The 19,969-nt window shown below is 50.4% G+C and overlaps 3 protein-coding genes across 3 annotated transcripts; all 3 read left to right on the top strand.

The window, feature by feature from the left end:
* The first annotated feature begins 6,179 nt into the window (after positions 1 to 6,179).
* On the top strand, positions 6,180 to 7,943 carry LOC100821669 (protein JINGUBANG). Its single transcript, XM_003579937.4, has one exon. It carries the CDS (start codon positions 6,360 to 6,362, stop codon positions 7,722 to 7,724), a length of 1,365 nt encoding a protein of 454 aa, XP_003579985.1. The 5' UTR covers positions 6,180 to 6,359; the 3' UTR covers positions 7,725 to 7,943.
* Positions 7,944 to 14,011: 6,068 nt separating this feature from the next.
* On the top strand, positions 14,012 to 15,266 carry LOC100821364 (protein MHF2 homolog). Its single transcript, XM_003579936.4, has 5 exons — positions 14,012 to 14,103; positions 14,226 to 14,312; positions 14,433 to 14,472; positions 14,763 to 14,816; positions 14,913 to 15,266. The coding sequence occupies exons 1-5, from the start codon at positions 14,056 to 14,058 to the stop codon at positions 15,014 to 15,016; spliced, it is 333 nt and encodes a 110-aa protein (XP_003579984.1). The 5' UTR covers positions 14,012 to 14,055; the 3' UTR covers positions 15,017 to 15,266.
* Positions 15,267 to 15,379: 113 nt separating this feature from the next.
* On the top strand, positions 15,380 to 18,137 carry LOC100846469 (protein-L-isoaspartate O-methyltransferase). Its single transcript, XM_003579933.4, has 4 exons — positions 15,380 to 15,780; positions 16,579 to 16,849; positions 16,995 to 17,159; positions 17,695 to 18,137. Exons 1-4 carry the CDS (start codon positions 15,628 to 15,630, stop codon positions 17,943 to 17,945), a joined length of 840 nt encoding a protein of 279 aa, XP_003579981.1. The 5' UTR covers positions 15,380 to 15,627; the 3' UTR covers positions 17,946 to 18,137.
* Positions 18,138 to 19,969: the final 1,832 nt, after the last annotated feature.

The raw sequence follows: 19,969 nt of genomic DNA, 5'->3' as shown, positions 1-19,969 counted from the left end.
CTTTTTCTCGTGACGCGTGCAGCACTGTTGGTTGCCAGAATTGGCCATGTCTTCGTTTCGTCCAAGCAGTACTGTCACGTTACATCGTTCATGCCAGGCCCCCCTCCCTTCCTTTGCACAGGTGCGTCGACCGGCGCCAGAGAAATATGCTAGGAAGTAGTAGGAATAATGCCACACTAGTGCGTATTGTTTTTTGTTATTAAGGTCCCGAGTTCGCTACAGAAGATGCTGTAACACAAATCGTCTGCGCATAAATGATGCTTAAACGTGCCCGGCAAAAACCGTTTTGTCTAAGGTCAAATTGCGTTCAGAAAATAATCCAAATGACATGGAAGTCAGATACCCATTCACCCCGTGTCCAAGGCCACCTACGCACGCTTTCTTAGTTTCTTCAGCGCTGAAACGGATGGTATAGATCCGTAGATGAAACTATGGACGATTAGGCCGGACTCTAAAAACAACTCACTTTTCAGCGAAGAATTTTTTTTTCTCGACACATTCAGCAGCGAGTGCACCAAAAACTCCCTTAATCATGGACGGCATGCCACCGATCACTGTCTCGCATCAATCTTCCCCTGGAAAAAAGGCAAGAAACCCCACCGCTTCCTCTGACCAACCGCATCAGGTACGGCCACGGCTATGACATGATGAAAAGCAACCTCTTCCAACGAGGTCAGGCCAGGTGTTGGTTTCTCTGCTGTGGCCTACCTGAGCTTTTTGCGCACATGCGTGCGGGGACGCCACGGTCGCCCACGATCACAACCTCCTCGATCTTCAGTGCACCACCAGGCAGGCAGGCACTACCAATCAATGGACCCTTCTTTCTCCCTTCACCGATCCTTAATCACTGCCCGTTGATGGAACAAGTTTCAGGTCCTTAACGTACTCGATGCAGCTCTTGACAAAACCCCTCGCGATCGATTCATTGCAGTTTGCCACCTGGAAGGGAAGGCCCCGTCGATGCATGGATGCGACCCGAGGCAGATCACACCCAACACGATGATATCGACAGCCACTTATTAAACTGTGACGAGAATGAAAAGGGAAGAGTATGAGTACCCACATATTGATCTTCACTTTTGATTGATTTGATCGTAGTATTAGTTTACTTCAGTTTATAGGATCAGATCAATATAGTTTGTGCTTGTGCGGCACGGACAAGTCCTTTGCTTGAGCGAGTATGCAACGAATATCCATCGCCTCTGCTCGATCGTTGTCCTGCTTTACTGAGCTGTTTGCGCTAAAGGGTGCAGGCAATAACGCTTGGAACCAAAAGCATCCCAGCTTTCGGGGTCATCATCTGGCTCCGGCGCTCCGCCCCGGCAGTATAGAAATACGGAGTATGTACATATGTCACACTCACGTACGCAAGATCTAACTAATCTTGATTACTCTTATCCTATTCAGGAAGACGGCCAGCATCCGTCGCGGTCGTTACGATCGTCAAAGGGCGTGACAGGCGACAACTGACGACGATTGATGCATGCGTACGTGGTGGCCTCTGATTGATTGCCCTCATAGATTATATCTGCAGATGTAGAGTGATACAATTACTCCGTTTCAAAACACAAATCATATAAATTTTTTTCATAACACACCTCATTTTTTTCTTGATACCCGCACCGGGCCAATAACTACTCACATCCATTTACTATTAATCCAACTAGCATGATGGCCCGCGCGAAATTCGCGGGCTAGATATTTTTGTACGTGTGCCGTTGACGTTTTTTTCGTTGTACCTCTTTTGATTCCCTGTCATATTGGTATACTCTCTGTGTTTGGGTTTATAAGGCCCGCACGGGGTTTTATGCGGAGCTTTGGCGAAACATTACTTTGGTATTATGACGTTATTGCGACACAAAAGATATATTGTTGTATTAGTCTTGAAAAAACCCTATCAATAGTATAGCGTTTATATACATACATTATTTCTGTATAATTGTTCGTTAAAGTTCGGCACAAAATTCAATGTAGGCCTTATAAATATGGATTGAGGGAATATAATTCACAGATATTGGATTCTCTCCGATGCGTATCTATATTCAGCTTATTTATAATTTTAAAATCGAAGACATGAGATTTGTATACCCAAAAGCACCTCCAACGGATTCCCTAAATTTAAACCCCCAGATTCTTATATGGGGACCCCCTGTAAAAGATTTTGTCCGTAAATTTGTGTTTTCCATGTCAGACTTCCTATCTCACTCCCTATATTTCACTCTTCTAGTAATTTATTCAACTGCTTTTCTAAACTTTCGTGTTTCAAACGACTTGTTCATATAATTTAAACTCATTTTATTTAAATCGAATCGTTTTAGTCTATAGCACTTAAATAAAATATATAATGCGGAGTTTTATAACGATTAAAATTATTAACATGCAGATTATTCTACACAAGCGTATTATCCACGTGAATCAGCCACAAAAACAAATATGTCAAACTGCATGTACGCCTCTAGTCTCTACTACTACTACTTGACTCTACTTCTACTTGATTTGCTCTCCCCTTGATCTCTACGTGAAGAAATATCCACATGCAACAATAAACGTTCCCCTTTTCTCCTTCTCTCTCTTTTCCCCTTTTCTCATTCTCTCCCTGTTCCTTTCCCCGGACAGGTTGAGGCTCACCCGATGCCCAAAATTGACCGTCGCTACCACCGGCCGTCTCTCCCAATCCCCATCACCGTCGTTGTCTCTCCCATCTCCAACGCTGCTGCCACCGACTGCCCCTACCAACGCTGCCACATCATTCGTTGCCGCTGCGCCAGCCTCGACGCCACTCGGCCACACCGCCTTCTCCATCTCCAGTCCAGTAGCTCGACGGCGACTCGCCCAGATCTAGCGGCACACCAACTCCACCAGCGGTTTGTCGGTTTGTTCTTAGGAAGCCAAGTTAACGTGACATATTTGAACTCGGTGTTTCCTTTTTAGACATTCAGCCAAACGTAACATCGAACGGACCGATTTGTAGGACATAACATTAAATGAACGATTTGTAGGACTCGTAGATCTCATATCTAGTGAAAAAGTGCATCTTTGAAGTTGCTGATATGGTAAAATTATTCGAATTGCTTCGGAAAAATATCATGCCGTCAGATGTGACTTGCGTAAGCATGTAAGCATGCAACTACATATCATCGTCAGTGGAAGTCCATGCATGGCGTTCGGTTTCTCAATGGGAGTTCGTATTAGAAAGAATAAAGTTCATTTTCAACCTTGTCTTCGTAGAGGTCGACCACATCAAACCCTTACCTTTAAATCTCTAAAATTGGCACCCTATACTCACGAATCCCGGTCTATAACAGATAAAACGTGTGTTTCCAAACAGGGATTGCCCACAGACCCAGACGTCAGCGACACAAACTACTTCTTCTTCCTTATCTTCTTCCCCAAATACCTACGCTGGCCTTCCTCTCAGCCCCGTCGTCGACGCCCGCCGGCCCGCGCCGCTCGCCGTGCCCCCGCCCCCGTACAGCCGCGCCGCCTGGCGAGCCGCTGCACCCCGCAGCGTCGCGCCGCTCCCTGGCGTACCCGCACCGGAGCGAACGAATCAAGGCCAAGCACGGCCTACGGCGACGTCGACTTGTTCGATATGCGGCGGCGCGGCGCGCGTGTCTTCTTCCCTCTGGGCGCGGATCCGGCCGCCCTCGTCCTCCTCGTACACGGCGTTCCTGCACGCTCAGTCGATGCAGTTGATCAAGACGCGGGCGGAGGCGGGCGCGCTGCGGCGGTGGTGGGCTGGGGCCTCGGCTGGGTCTCGGCAATCCTGATCGTTGTGTTGCTCCCCGTGGAGGCGGCGTTCCGGAAGACGTCTGGGAGGACAAACCGAGGCCGAGCGCGGCCAGCGGCGGCAGGAACAGCGTCGGGAGATGGCTCGTTCCTGTGGGTGGCCGCGCGCTGCCACCCACGTCGGCTCGCCTGCGGCTGTGCCGGCCGTGTGTGTGTCGTGCTAGCGTTGTGTTCATGTGTTCGCCGAGGAACCCGGCGAGTGTGTGCGTGGTGCGAGCCAACTCAAATCTCAACCTTACAAGCCATGTCAGCAAACCCAGCCCCAATCCATGTTATATCCGTTATACACCGGGATCAAGAAGCACAGGGTGACAATTTCAGTGATTTGGAGGTTGGGGTTTGATGTGGTCGATCTCTACAAAAACAAGGTTTAAAATGAACTTTACTCTATTAGAAACGTATTGATCCCTATTGGGCCTTGGGCTTTCGGGAATTTTAAAGGGACTGCGTGGACTTTAAATCAAATATATCTTTTCATTTAATCTTGATCGTTAAGTATAAGATCTAATTGTTAAAATAATTAGGGTGGTGTGGATCAACGTGGAGCCTTCCCTTGGTACCCTTCATATTGCTTTTAGTATATAATAGATATGAGTGGTCAGGCACTAAAAACGAGAGTTGTCTTGGTTCAAGTACACAAATCTATATGAGTTGTGTTTTGGAACGGGGGAGTATGTCAGAAGATATACAGGACCAGCTACTTAATTGCTCAAGGTTGCCATCTGCTTCTCTCACAGGTTCTAACTGCGGCGCGCCCGACGATCCACTAAAGAAAATGACAGCAGCATTTCTAAAGAAAAAAAAAATGACAGCAGCAACGTCCGCGGGGAGGACACACATTCTTTGCTGAATCTCCACTCAAAATATTACACTACGCCGCAGCTTCATGATATTCCTTGAACCCTTCCATGCGAGGCCTTTTGTCTGACGAACGTTTCGAGATCTGAGCTGAATATTTAAGCTAACCGCGTACTACTGGTATGGTATTTTAGGATGGCTAGCTACGAGGCTGGCAGGGGGACCAGGAGGTACTAGCAGACATAGACCCTTAACCGTGCCTGCTTAAAACCTGCTTAATTTTGCGAAAGTGAAGCACACAGAGAGTAAAGTACTGGTAGTTGGAGCAGCAAAGATTAGAAGATGATGTTTCATTTGCCCTTTATAATGCACACTATTTATTTTATTTTTTCGCGTAGGACTAGCTGCACGCTCTTTACATTAGTACACCATATATGTATTGGTTGAGATTTGCCCGCACTTATTAGCCTTTTCCCACATTAGTGGGATAATATTGTACAAATCACCCACTTTTGGCAGCACGTGTTGGATCAATTAGTTAAGTGCCACTTTTCGATCTCTGTTCACGGCTCAAGTTTTTTATAGCCACAGGCCACGATGTAGCGTGTACGTTCGTACGTACTGTGATACATCTTGTCTTTTGTAACGACATTAGCTGGAGTACAAGTATTTGTCCTCGACTTGTTTTTTTCGATGATTAATTTAATTTTTGTGTCGGAGCTTTTTGTTCACTGTCTATTTGCAAAGTTTTTCTTCTCGAAATCAGGCAGTCAACAGCTTTTCTGGCCATGTATGTTGGATCAAAATACCACACTTTCCGGGCATTAATAAGAGTTATGCTCAACCATTAGCTAGCTCAGTGCTGCTTTCAGAAACGAACGGACATTGCGTAACCAAGGGTGGTCCAAGCCCGATAGAACTCTACACACAACAGAAAACACGGACAGATATGGACGTGCTTAAATTACCATTAGTTCGATAATGAACTTGGTGACAGACAGTCCTCGCCTTTCCTTTTGGCTTTATCACAGAAGTAAAAGATGTTTACTCATCGGTGACACGCATGTTCATTTGTTTCTCTAGCCTCTCGTTCATGCCCATAGGCCATAGCTAGGCAGAAACTCTCCCACGTTTCGTCGTTTCAAGTCCCGATAACTTGACATGGGATGGAGCCAAAAGCAGGAGTTCCATCAAGTGCAAGGCCTTGCCCATATCCCCCATCCGACTTCATTGGGTCCGTTCATTTCAGCAGCAGGAGGGGAGGGCCTCCACGAACAAAACCAGCGCCCCCTTTCCTCACGACACACAGCTCACGCCCGACGCCCTGTTCATTCAAAACCGCGGCTACTGTACGTCTGTACAGAGTGCACGAAATCGAAATGCAGTTCACCGTCTGATCGAAAACTCAGGTTGAATGCTACTCCTACTAGTACTCTGACGTTGAACGTTGACTCCCGTACTCCGTCTAGTCAGCGACTCAGCGTGCGCCATCGCGGCACACAGGTTCCGGCAGCTTGTCACGAGCTGTCAAAGCGAGAGCTAGCCGACGGGTCACATCGGAACCGTCCCTGCTCTAGCGATTTGGTCGAACGCGTGGCAAAGCTTTAGCCCGAGCCGTCCGATGCCCTGTCCCGGCGCGGAACCCTCCGCCCGCGCTTACAAATAGGCCCGCTGCGCGCTCTCCTGCGCCCGACCGAACACGACCCGACCGGCCGACCCGACCCGGCCACCATTCCACAACACCAGCCGCGTGGTCGGGCGGTCTGCCCCCGATGAAGCTTCTCCCGCGGCTCTGCATGGCCACCGGCCACGGCGCCGCGGGCGGCGACAACGACAAGCTGGGCGCGGCGGTGTCATCGTCCTCCGGCTCCTCCTCGTCGACAGGCTCTTCGTCGTCATCCTCCGCCGCGGCGGCCGCGGTGTCGGAGGCGTCCTCGTCCACGTCCCTCCCTTCGCTGCCTTCGCTCTCCGCCGGGACGTCGAATGCCGCCTCCTTCGCCCACCTCAAGACGCTCCTTCCTCTGCCCGCCGCGCCGTCATCACCCGCCGTAGTCGCGGCCGACTCATCCCACGGCTTCTTCGTCGTCGCCAGGCCGGCCACCGTGGCCCTCCACGACCTCTCCACCCTGGAGTCCACATCAAGCTCCGATTCCTCTATCGACGACACCGCGACGGCCGGCTCAGTAAAGTGCGTGGCGTGCGTCCAGGGCGGTGGCGGCGGCTATGCGGCCGTGACGGGCCACCAGGACGGGAGGCTGCGGCTGTGGCGGGTCTCGACGCGCGCGCCGGGCCGGATTCGCCTGGCCGCCGCGCTCCCCACGGTGTCCGACCGCGTCCGCCGCTTCCCGCTCCCGTCCAACCACGTCCCCGTCCGCCGCCACCACCGCCGCCTCTGGATCGAGCACTCGGACGCCGTGTCCGGCGTCGCCGCGTCCGCGGACGGCCGCCTCCTCTTCTCCGTCTCCTGGGACAAGACCCTCAAGGTGTGGGCCGTCCCGTCGCTCCGGTGCCTGCAGTCACTGCCGGCCCACGACGACGCCGTCAACGCGGTCGCCGTGGCGCCAGGCGAAGGCGGCGTCGTGTACACCGGCTCCGCCGACAGGCGCGTCCGCGTCTGGGCGCCCAGGCCGCCCACCGACAAGGCCGCAGTCGCACGCAGTCACAGCAAGAACAAGTACCCGGTCTACGACTTGGTGGCCACTCTGTCGCGCCACACGGCGGCGGTGAACGCCGTGGCGGTCGGGTGCGGGGGCCAGGTGCTGTACTCGGGCGGCAACGACCGGTGCGTGGTGGTGTGGGAGAAGGAGGACAGCGCGAGCCACATGGTCGCGATCGGGGCGCTCAGGGGACACCGCAAGGCGGTGCTCTCCGTGGCCTGCGCCGGCGACGGCATGGTGGTCAGCGGGTCGGCGGACCGGACGGTCCGGGCCTGGCGGCGCGAGGCGGACAGCCGGGCGCACGCGTGCGTCGCCGTCTTCGACGTGCACCGCAGCGCCGTCCGTTCCGTGGCCGTGGCTGTCTTCCCGGAGCAGAAGAAGCAGGGAGGGGACGGCGAGGAGGAGGAGTGGAGGGTGTGCAGCGCCAGCTTTGACGGCGAGGTGCGGGTCTGGTCGCTGCGGGTGACGACGGGTTTGTAGTAGGTTGGATTTGGCACGATTTTCTGACGTTGGATCAACATGTGTTGGATTTTTCTTCTTCTTCCTGATTTTGATCTGATCTTGAGAGTTGAGATAGGAGATACGTACGGTGGTATGCCATACGGTCGTGTATATACAGGAAATGAGGCAGTCCACCTGTATTATTTTGAACTTTTGCGCGGTTGTTTCAAGATTTCGATTTTGCTCACGAGCCATTTACTTGTGTTCCCATTTTGAGGGCCTCCACGCAATAATGCAACATGTAGCTGGAATGTCTCTCGTCAAATCCTGCATTCAACTATTCTACTGACTCCGTCCGTGTTTAAATTTGTCTAAATATGAATGTATTTATATCTTAAAAACGTCTAGATACATGTAATAGAAAGTCCCTTATTATGGGACGGAGTGAGTATTAGTAGACCACATGAGTTTGCAACAAAAGTTTTATCTCGTAATCAAACGAAAGATGTAGGAATGTGGTTACTGAGACGGAAACTAGAGTGGAAGACAGATAGTGATTTTCTTGCCGGATCTGATATGGAGTGCTTTGCAGGTCATGTACAATGATTCATAAGAGCATTTTCACTCGTCGTCCCTATATCAGGTCCGGCATTTGCTCGTACGGGGGGAGCCGGCGAATTTTTGAGTATAGGGGAGAGTATGTAGCCAGTCACAAGCCCCGAATTGACTGACATTTTCACAAACAGCTCGCGGGCGAGGACGAGGACGGCGGCCGTCACGGACGAGGGCGTGGCCGTGAGGAACGCCAGCAGCGCCGACCGCTCGCTCGCCGGCGGCTCCGCCCACGCCAGGCAGGCCAGCGACGCGACAACCGGCACGAGCACCGCCGCGCGAGCTGACGACAGCGGCCATTTGCGGACGGATGCGAGCTCAACGATGTGCGCTGTCTCCTTCCGCTGCTGCAGCGCGTGGAGCCGGGCGGCGGCACGCCTCGCCTCCCTCGGCACGGAGAGGAGCTGCCCGGGCACCGCTTCACGCACCCACGCCGCCTGCTCCCGCGCGACCTCATCTCCCGCTAGGCTAGAGAAGGGAGCAGCAGAGCAGAGTCGAGAGAGAGAGGACTCATCTCCCGCGGAGCAGCAGAGCAGAGCAGAGGCCCCGTCTGCCGCGGCCGCCTGCGTCCAGCACGGGGCTGGAGCTGAGAAAAGGAGGAGAGAGAGACGATAGTCTGGACGCGTGGCCTATTTTTGTTGGCTGTTGTGTTAGCCGGCGCCATCGCTTCCCCCTTCCTTGGGAGTTGGCCGGAGGCGCCGGATGAAAATACTTTTGCGCTGACGCGAAAGTTGGTTTTAGGGGGTGCGGCTGAAAGCATTTTCTCTCTCCGACGTTCTCATTTTAGCTCTTTTAGTCTTTTGGGGGGAGGAGTGGGGATGATCTAAGACTGACTCACCGTAGGTGTTCCACGCCAATTAAAAAAGACAACAAAACATCTTGTACAATGGTTGATCCTTTAGAATTAATTATTAGTTAAATAAAATTAACTAAATAAATGCCAAGAAAAAGTGAAATCTAGTACAATGGGAAATTTGTCTTATTTTGCCTTATCATTCTTGTGAAGATATCATCTCTTAATTAAGAGAAGGCTTGTGCATTTTCTTCGTTTTTTTATCTTTCACATCAGATTTTATCTTATGTGGCATCGCTAAGAAAAGGCTGGCATCACCCCATTGTACACGCCCGTAGGGTCACGTACACAAGAATAACGGTGTGTGTACAAACTATACAGTTATTTAATTTTATTTTGAAGGGGTGAAGCCAGAAAAAAATACCGTTGAAATCACTTCTTAGAATTTACGGGTGTCAATGCATATTATTCAGAACATTTTCCCTATTTCGAAAAAGTATTAGCAAAATTTAATTGGATGTAATTTGACACCAGTCAGTACATGCTTGCTTCGCCCGTGTGTAGTTTCTACAAAGTTACAAGCAGCCATTTCCACATTCAGCGGAACGGGATACTATCAAGGACACACAAATCTCACAAAAAAATGTTACTTAAACACCACTACGTAGATGTTGATCCGGGGTTCACTCGTCTCTCAAAACCGATTCGGTTCTCAAATGCGAGGAACCGGAGTTGAAAGCTCGGCAGTTAGGGTTCGTGGAGTCTCTTGTTTCTTTCAGCAAGTCCGCAAAAACATTTAAGAAAAATTGTTGACCGTTTAATATTTTAAAATTTGACCAACCTTATAACAGAAGATTTCAACATTTATGGTGCCAAATAAAGATTATTAGATCTATTGTGAAATATTTTTTTAATTATATCTTGGTTCGACACTGTATATATTGTTATCTTTACCTATAAAGTTTGGTCCAGCTTTAGAAAGTTTGGTTGTCAACAAAAGTTATACACCCTGAATTTCGGAACCAAGGGAGTAGGTCAACATGTCACTGATTCACAAAAAATGTGGCAAGATTCCCTCAAATGTGGCAAAATGTGCTCCTAATTTTGATTGTCTCACCTTACGCAGACGTGGCAGAAAAATATGACAATCTTAGCATACCAACCAGACATGCTCTTAGTAAACACAAAAGACAATCGTATTACATGATTATTTTCTAACCCAGGCTAAGTGTCCTGAAAAATGGGATTCCAACAACAATGTGCCATGCAGTCGTTGAACCTGTGGGCAACCCACGAAGCTGTAAAGTGACCGCCCATTGCCGGGGAGCTGGAGTTCGACCTGGAGCTTTACTATCCCTTTTCATGTTGGCGTGGGCAGATTCGAACTGGCACCGAGCGCGTGCGGACTGATGAACCCGCTTGGTGGTCCAAAGTGGTGAACCATGCATGATGCGTTGCTTGAACTCGGGGCTTGGAACCAATAAAAAAAAGATGTTCCTATTCAAGTAAGCATCAAAGTTAACCCGTGATGGATGAATGGAACCTAATTTCGATTAATGAAATCGCTCTCTTTTTCTCGCACTATTTATCATGATTTCTTTCACAACATGAACACCACTCTTCCTGGACCACGCGCATTCCAAGCACCTTATTGAGGTGTCGATCGAGTTCCACTCTGCCATGCAACATACCTGGAGCCGGACCAGCCATGAGCAATCCCCACTCTCGGCTGTAAAGCGGCCTTTGGTATCTCTGGGGGAGCTGGAGATCGGCCCGGATCGAGTCGATCGACTAGCTTTCACGGGTGCGTTCTGCGTTGCGTAGGCAGAGTACCGGAGGCGAGGCGAGCGTGCAGAACTGGTGAGCCGTACACCTGTTGGATAAAATGATAAGATTCCAATCCCAGGCCTCCTCTATTGGGACGAGCGTTCAGCGTTGCAGCCTACCTATGTTGGCAACAGTTCATTCAGGAGCATCGCCAGACGAACTCCCACATACTCAGACGATACGTATTTTCCCACTCGACGGATTCCCCGTCTGACGTTTCTTCGTGAAAAGAAAATGCGCCCTCGTCTTCGAGTTTCAGTTTCCGGCGGTTGCTGCGTCAGCATCAGAGCGTCCATCCCATCAATGCACGCTTATGCAGCTTAAGCAATCGTCCAAATTAATTAGCTCGGTGCAACCAATGGCGCTAGCCAGCGAGATCATGTTTGTTTGGGCGCTGGACAGATTTGTCCAACGACAGAGTACTATAGTTTGGGCATTTGGCCTGTCTTCTCCTTCTTGTTCGTAGTGCACAGGTGACAGCAAAGAAACGTAGTATCCACGGGCCACGACCGCTGCCTTTTCCGGGAGATATTTGTCAGGGGGTTTGGTGCGTGGTGACTGCACGTCGTGCACGACACCAGGTTGCAAATGACACATTCAACATAGATAAACACCTTTGTTAGTGGGTCTCAACTCTCGAGAAATAAACTCAGCCGGTTAGCCCGTGACTAGCAGACACATCCTGCAGGAAACTAAATTAAAACACGCAAGCAATCGTCAGATCTGATCGCGTTTGCAGGGGAGAGGAGATAAACAGCGAGCTCGGATGCAGTATCTGTCCGATGGAAACAGGGCAAAAACTTCAAGGCCGGATGGACGAATCAGTGGGCGGAGCGGAGGGCCAAACGGAATTAAAGAAAGCCCGCCAGTTGCGCGCTTTTAGGCGAAGCTGGGTCGTCCCGGTTGGTCCCCGAATCTATCTACGGCCGGAGGAGCGAGCAGGAGGGATTTGATTAATCATCCACTAAACTCATGTATCCACACGCGCTCTAATCAATCGCGTACTTCCTGGTTAAATTAATCGATCCATTCCGGCCGGGCTGGTTGATCCTTTTCTTGCGATCGGCAAGTTGGTGCACGACCGATGCATATCCGGACTCAAATGCAATGGAGCACTTTACTTGCGTTCAAATGCTGACGTCGGGAACAAACGATGTGCAGTAGTAAGAGATAGATCTGGCATTCCACAACCACATGCATGTATAGGTCTATCACATTTCACGTAAGCTTGCGGTTTCTGGAACATTGTTCCATCATGTATGGATTCTTGATCAGATGGGATCTGGTGTTCCACACAGCCACATACTACATGCATATAACGATAAAGAAACACAAGTTGATCAATAAATGCGAAAGAAAGGACCAATACGGCAATTCTTTACGCAGTCCGCGTGTACTGAAATTTGGGATGTCAACCTGGAACTAGCTCGATCGCCTTGCCGATGTCAGAAACAAGCGACTGCATGCAGGCCTGGTTTCCCCTGAATCCTCAAAACCATTGCTCCCGCGTGCGCGGTTTCAACGGAGGAGGAATTAAGTCCGGTGGGTGCATGTATCAACATTCAACGCCTCTGCTGTTCCCGAATATTCGATCATTAATTTCGTCAATTTGATCGGGGACTACTGTAGTAACCACAGCGATATGTCAACAGCTCTGCACGCTTGTCCAGTAGTGTGTGTGTTTTTCATACTGTGTTGCATGCTGAGCGGTATGATTGGTGCTGAGATGTTCCCTTCCGGAAGCTTCGATCGGCAGCAGGAACTGAATGCGAGTATTTGGTCAACTGTCATCGCCGGCGTTGATGTCTCGGCCCGGAGGAAGCTATAGCAGACAAGGGAGGAAGAAGGCCCATGACGCGGATAAGGGGCGACATGTGCAGTAGATTGATGCTGACAGTATGTCCAGATGACCAGATCTTAGAGCTCTGAGGACATAATCATCACAATTCCGTGTTAGCTTAACTGTTTTTGCCCTAGTACTCCTGTTTAGGCATGTGAAATGCTCCTGCTTTACAGTGTTCAGAGGAGATGTTGCTCTGATCGTACTGTTTAGGCAGCTCTAGTTAAAGACTCGCACTGTTACACGCTTACAGATGTTCAGGTGGCTGTCAAACTAAGGAAGAGAGCTCACAAAATATTGGGGGATATTTAATGAGCAATCCTCAAAAATGTCTAGATAATGGAAGCAGAGGAGGAAGTCTCTCTTTCGGGGACGGGCCATAGTGATGATGATGTCCCTAAGGTTGTACTTGGCTTTTCCCCGACCAATGTGACCCACCTCACTTAAGGAGAAATTGAGATTCTTAATCACGCCAACTATAATTGGGAAAGCGGCTAATCACTCAAACTAATGACATGATTACCGGTGCATTAAGGCTGCCTGCCGGTTGGTGCTAAGCTTCAAACAAATTGACGGCTCTGTGACTAGCACGGATTAGAACTTGGAAGAAAACTGCAGCGAATTTGCAGATGCTGTTAACTTGTCACGGCGACTTGCCCGTAGTATTACTCCGATCCATAACAAGTGAAGCTATCAGATTTTGTACTAATTTAGTATAAAATTGTACTTTCTCCATTCCTAAATACTTGTCACATACAAGTCTGACACTTATTATGGACCAGAGTGAGTAATTCATAATGAGATTGCATCCTCTCACCCTACACACAGCCAACTTGTTTTTGCAATACTCCAATAAAGGATGTCTTAACTTTGACTAAATTTGAATGCATCTTTACACTAAGTCATAGCTAGATACATTCAAATTTTGACAAAATTGAGACATTTTTTGTTGGACGGAGCGAATGCAGTATTGTTTTGCTAAGAATGTCCAATTGCATGTGTCGGAGTTGTGCAGCTAGCTTAAATATTATCTAGCGTTTAATATTATCCAGACAGAAGGCCATGATATGCCGCAACAGGATGGAGGGCGTATCAAGTATCAACAGAAAAAAGATGACAACACTGCCGTTGAACGCACTAAAAGAAGAAGCCCATTCAAATTAGAACCCAACCCAAGCCCAACTTCTCAAGCAACGGCCCAGAAACGACCCATTTAGCCCAAGTTTCCCACCTTCCAAGCCCTAACTCCTTCCCACATCCCGCCTTCCTCTGCCGCCCTGGCGAAAACACAAGTCTCCATGGAAGAAGAGGCGACGCGCGACGCACGCGGCGAGACCTTCGATCCGGTGAGCTCACCCACTCGAACCCAGTTCCTGTCCTCCCTCGAATTAGTCTTTTCCCCTCGAGTTTTCGTTCTTCCGGATGTTGGATTTGATGAGATTTCGTGGTCTGTTTCGGATTCGGGCAGGATCTGATTCACGCGATATTCAAGCATGTGTGGAGCAGGCGGGCCGACAGGAGCGGCGGCGGCGACGAGGAATTCATCGACATCGAGGTTTTTCCATGATCCAATTGAAACCCTTGACCCCCACCCCGTCTTTCCCCCACACCCACCCAAAAATGTTCTGAAACTTCTTTTGTATCAGATGAGAATGTTTCCATTTGTAATTGGCAGCCTGTTCCTGAGACGTCAAGGAGGACCCGGAGTACAACTGGTAAATGACGTCAAGGAGTAATGATGTTTGTTTGTTTAAAAGCTCCTTCGATTCTGCTCACGCCTGAAATTAAACTGAAGGAATATTTCATACTACCCAGTTTCACCGTCTTTCCGAGCTAGTTTTCTCTGTTTTACCACAAATTTTGAAGGGTGTTGCAATTACCTATGTCAGCATTTACCCATATACTGGCCGACCCATAGAAGAGATTTCTTTTTGACCCTTAAAAAAATGATTTCGTACCGAAGCCTTCTTGCGAAGTGTTCATGACACTTGGTTAACTTTTGCAGCCAACGCAAGTGCACTTCAAGTGAGCTGCGAACTTCTTAGGATGTTCGTTACAGGTTTGTATCTGCTGAAAAATGCTACCGCATCTCATCTCATGCCAACAACACAGATCCATTTTCTGCAGCTCAACTCTGAATTCTATTTTTCTGCAGAGGCTGTTCAGCGTTCGGCCGTCATCGCTGAAGCGGAGGGGACGACGACAATCGAGCCCACCCACCTAGAGCGAGTTTTGCCGCAGCTTCTTCTGGACTTCTGAGGTGTGCATCAGGGAGCTTCCAAACCGGTGCCCTTCTTTGCAGGCCACATCGGCGGTGGCTTGGCAATGGCAAATTCTACATGCTCTGGCTCAGGATCATGTGGTTAAATTGTTAGTTGACCGGTGTGTTTGTACACAGCTTTTGCCAGTCCCCGGACACAGATGGATAACCAAGGCTCCTGGTCCTGAAGCAATGTATGTACACTCTTGTGATGAGAAATCGAGAAGCTTGCCAGTGTAAACTTTTGCATGCTCGCGCAGTTGCTCACGCTGCCCTGATGCAGAAATCTGCAATTTCTGTTGCTGTACTGGAACTCTGGAAGTCCCCGACCAATTCGCCGGATATTTTTGAGTGAATTTTCACTGGCCTGTACACGGGACAGGGGGAGCCGGTGCAGGCGCTACGTGTGAGGTCTGTCATTCTGTGGACTCGGGTCTCCGCTTACGCACAGAGCGAGCCAGTTTCCACCCTCGCGGAACAGAAGTCTAGAAGGGCCGCGCGGCGGCCACCTGTCGAGGCGACCGTCGTCCACAGCGCCACCGCGGCTGAGCTCCCAACACCTGTTCGCCCCCCTCCCCTCCCCTCATATAACGGGAAATTCTCCAGCGCCATGTCCTTCGCCGCCGCTTCCGCGCCAGCGTACACATCGTCCCGCCTCCCGTCGCCCTCCACGGCCGCCCGCCGCCGATTCCTCCGCCACCTCCTCGCGGCTCCTCCGAGGCCGGCGCCGCTGCGGCGCTGCGCCCCGTACCACTGGATGGCGGTATGTCACGCGCACGACGCTCTCGCCCTACCCTCCCTGTCTCTCGTTTTCCCCCCTCTATGACTTGGTGCCGGAATTTGTCTCGGAGAGCCGAGTTGCAGGTTAGTTTGGAGAGAGATGTTCGGAAATTGTGAGGGCTGTGGATTTTGGGGTCTAGTAAAGCACTAGGAAAGGGTGATTATGACTTTGAGAGCACAGCTGTAGAAGAGGGTGGTCATGTCTGGGGAATTTGGGGAGATATATATGAACTTGGCCTAAAGGTCCACTTCTGAGTGAAGCCACGGCCCTGAAAATTCACTAATGTCAGCTATCTTCAGCCAAATGTGACACTGTAATTCTGAGAAATAGACGAAATCTTCACCTAACTATGTTGTGAAGGAAGCCTATTTCTTACAAAAACTAGCCATTATGTGACGAACAATTTTATGGAAACGTCAGTTTGCTCCTAGCAAATTCGAAGAAATTTCATATTCAATGAACACAATCTGGAATTTTAATACTCCCTCCGTCCCATATTAAGTGACGAAATATTACATGTATCTAGATGTTTTTTAGGTATAGATACATCCATATTTGAGCAAATTTGAGTCACTTAATATGGGACAGAGGGAGTAAAACATTTTTTTGCATATTGTGAATGATTTGATGACATCCATATGTTTTGGTGCTTATTTGTGCTTTAACATGAAGAGATGTCAAGTACCAGTAAGGTGATAGTTCATAGTTTTGCTGCTGCAGTCTCATTCTATATTTGTACCTGTGGGAGACTCATCTTAGCATTTGTTGTTTAACTTTCAGCAATATTGGACTCAAGGATCACTAGAGAAGAACAAAGCTTTGGTTGAGTACCTGAAGCAGTATGGTGCCGTTACAACAGATAAAGTGGCTGAAGTACTGGAAAGTATGGACAGAGCGTTATTTGTATCAGAGGGACTTACACCTTATACTGACAGTCCAATGCCTATTGGTTACAATGCCACAATATCTGCTCCCCATATGCACGCAACCTGCTTAGAACTGTTAAAGGATCACTTGCAGCCAGGCATGCATGCTCTGGACGTTGGATCAGGTGTGTTGATGACAGTCTAATACACTGTCTTTCTTAGTTCTTCGTTGAGCACACTTGTCTGAAAAAACTAGCCTATACCCAGTTGTCAGCTGTCTGAACATTTGTCTAACTAGTGTTGTCTTCATGTGGTTTTATCATCTCGTAGGCAGCGGCTACTTGACAGCTTGTTTTGCAATGATGGTTGGACCAGAAGGCCGTGCAGTAGGGATTGAACACATTCCTGAACTTGTCGCTGCTTCGATTGGAAATGTAGAACGGAGTGCTGCAGCGCCATTACTGAAGGATGGTTCCCTTTCTTTTCATGTTTCAGGTATGGTTACTGGTGTGGCCGTAGTATCTTAGCTATTCAGCAGAACAAGAATTAATTGTTTGCACTTGCCCTTCTAAGCTTCTACAGTCAGTCATTTAATTGCTGTATTGCTATTTACAATTGTCATGTCAAGAATTACAGAACTATGCAAATAAAACAAAACAACCGGCAGCTAACTGTCCTGTTTTCCTCAAACAAAAATGATTCCTTGGTGTTGCTCTTCTGTGGAACGACGACTAAACTGTCACAAACTAGTTTCCACTGAACCTGTCCAAACAGGGACCCCCCGTTCTTTAATGGAACCAAACGGCCAGTTTTAATATCAGCCATTTTCATCAAACCATCCTATTTTTGCTATGTCCTTTTTATTATTTCTGTTTTTAGAGGTTGCCTTTTTATTATTTCTAAATCAGAATTCAGAAATATGGATTCCTGCTGCAGGGTTTTTCATGTTCCTTGGCTAGATCATTTCACACTAATTCTTCATCTCACTAATGTCTAAACTCAGCAAGTCTTATGTTCTCAAACACTGCAGATGGCAGGCTTGGCTGGCCGGACGCTGCGCCCTACGACGCCATTCATGTGGGCGCAGCGGCACCTGAGATCCCTGAGCCGCTGCTCGAGCAGCTGAAGCCTGGCGGGCGGATGGTCATTCCTGTAGGTACCTTTTCCCAGGACCTGCAGGTGATCGACAAGAACCCTGATGGATCTACCAGCGTCAGCAATGGCGCCTCCGTGCGCTACGTCCCTCTGACCAGCCGTGACGCGCAGCTGCAGGACCCGTGAGATCCCTCTCCCAAGAATATCCAAATGCCTGTACATATATCTAGGATCTTGTCTCCCGATGTCGCCTCTGATGTTTTAAATGGTCCGCTTCAATTAGCAATGGCTCAATGCTGATCGAAGCCGCTGTAGATTATGTGAATATGTGTGTTCCTATGTGCAATAAGAGGCGGCCTGTTAGCGTTTCTGTCTTCTCTTTACGGTGTGATGATATGTCATGGTTTAAGCTTAGTTTGGATACTCGTAAACATATTTCTCATCTCATCTTTGCGCCTTTAAGACACTACACAGATCCAAGGGATCACTACTGGTTTGCGGTTTAAACAGATTAAACTGTTTGCACGTGTAGAACATTCGTCTACAGCTCCCAATTAACTCGGCAACTCCCCCCCAATTACAATCTTGTTCGGTTGGTGCAATGATATACAAATGAGACCTAGCTTGAACACAAGATCAAAACCACGGATCACCGGGTATCACTATCACCAAACTCATCTTGGGCCGAAATCAGTTTGGTACAGTCGAATCCTCTCCTCTGGTACCGCCTGCATGCCCCCGGCGGGCCTCGAGATCATCGATCAGCTGCTCCAATCGGGGCCGAAGTATCTGCCGTTCCGCTTCCTCTTCCTCCCTCCCCTTCGCCCGAACTCTTCATCGACGCCCGCTGCCGACCTTTCACCCGTTCTCGTCTCCTGTGGTGGTGATCCCGACATCTCCGAGCTCTCGAACTCCTCCGCCTCCTCCACGGCCGCACGCCGCGACGCCATCCGGCGCGCGGAAGCGGCGAACTGCGCGGCCTGCGTCCTCAGCCTCGCGACGGACGCGGCGCACCTGCCGAGCGCCTCCGCCAGCGGTTCGGCCTCGGCCACCCCGCCCGGCTTCCCCGCGAAGTACGCCGCGGCCTTCCGCTCGACGCGCCCCACCGTCTCCGTCATCCTGTCGGCCAGCCGGAGCGCGGCCGCCTCGGCGAAGGCGGCCATCGCGGCGAGCTCCGGCGTGGCCACCACGTCCCCGGACGCGAGGCCCGCCTCCGTGACGGCGGCGGCGACGAACTGCAGGAGGACCTCGGCGTCCGCTTTCGTCGTGACGACGGAGGAGTCGTCCCACTTGGCTCCTCTCTGGAGCTCCCCTTCCCAGGCCATTGTCTGAGGCGATTGTACGTGCGCTGGGGCGGGGCTACGGCGAACCCTAGCTCGAGAGCTTTGTGGGCTGATGGATCGATCGATGGTGCTGGATGATGATGCAACGGATGGGAGAGGTGTTGCCCTGGATGAGCCGCCCCCCGGCTGGCTTTATATGGTAAGACGAATCCGATTGACCGGAGGAGGGTACATGTACGAATCGTGTACGAAATATACGAACCAATCTCGAATTCCGATCTGGACTCCCGTTCGGATTGCGAAACTGCACCGACGAATGCAGCGGCCCAGACGCGGGAGGCGGGCGGCCGCGGGAGACGAGGTCGCGCAGGAGGAGGCGGCGCGGGTGCGTGAAGGGGTGCCCGGGGAGCTCCTCTCCGTGCTGAGGGAGGCCAGGCGCGCCGCCATCCGGCTCCACGCGCTGTAGCAGCGTAAGGAGGCAGCGCACGTCGTTGAGCTCGCTGCAGACACGCCCGCAGCTCTCGCTTCCGTCCGTCCGCAATGGCCGCTGTCGTCGCGTCGCTGGTCTGCCTGGCGTGATGGGCATGGGCAAGAACGACGACATGCCCATGGACATGGCCGAGCTGAGCGGCGGCTCTGGCAGCGTGCACCGGCCGCCGCCCTCGTCCTCGCACGCAAGGTGTTTGTGAACATGTCAGGCAATTTTTTTTTGTCTGGGGGCTGTGACTGGGTCCATACTCCTCCCCCCCATACTCAAAAAATCGCCGGCGCCGGGGAGGGGGACAAGTGGAGATGCTCTAAGAAAAGTAAAATGTTTTATTGGCATCAAACAAGACACCAAGACTGCACGACGCCGCCGCCGCCGCCGCGGGGAGTTGCAGCCAGGCGCGCTGGCCATGGATCATTGGAGGAAAACTCTCAAATTTG

Source organism: Brachypodium distachyon, chromosome 5 (assembly GCF_000005505.3).
Source record: "Brachypodium distachyon strain Bd21 chromosome 5, Brachypodium_distachyon_v3.0, whole genome shotgun sequence".
In the NCBI taxonomy this organism is placed as follows: domain Eukaryota; kingdom Viridiplantae; phylum Streptophyta; class Magnoliopsida; order Poales; family Poaceae; genus Brachypodium; species Brachypodium distachyon.
Note: the sequence above shows the minus strand (reverse complement) of the source record. Positions and strands in the feature narration are given on the sequence as shown.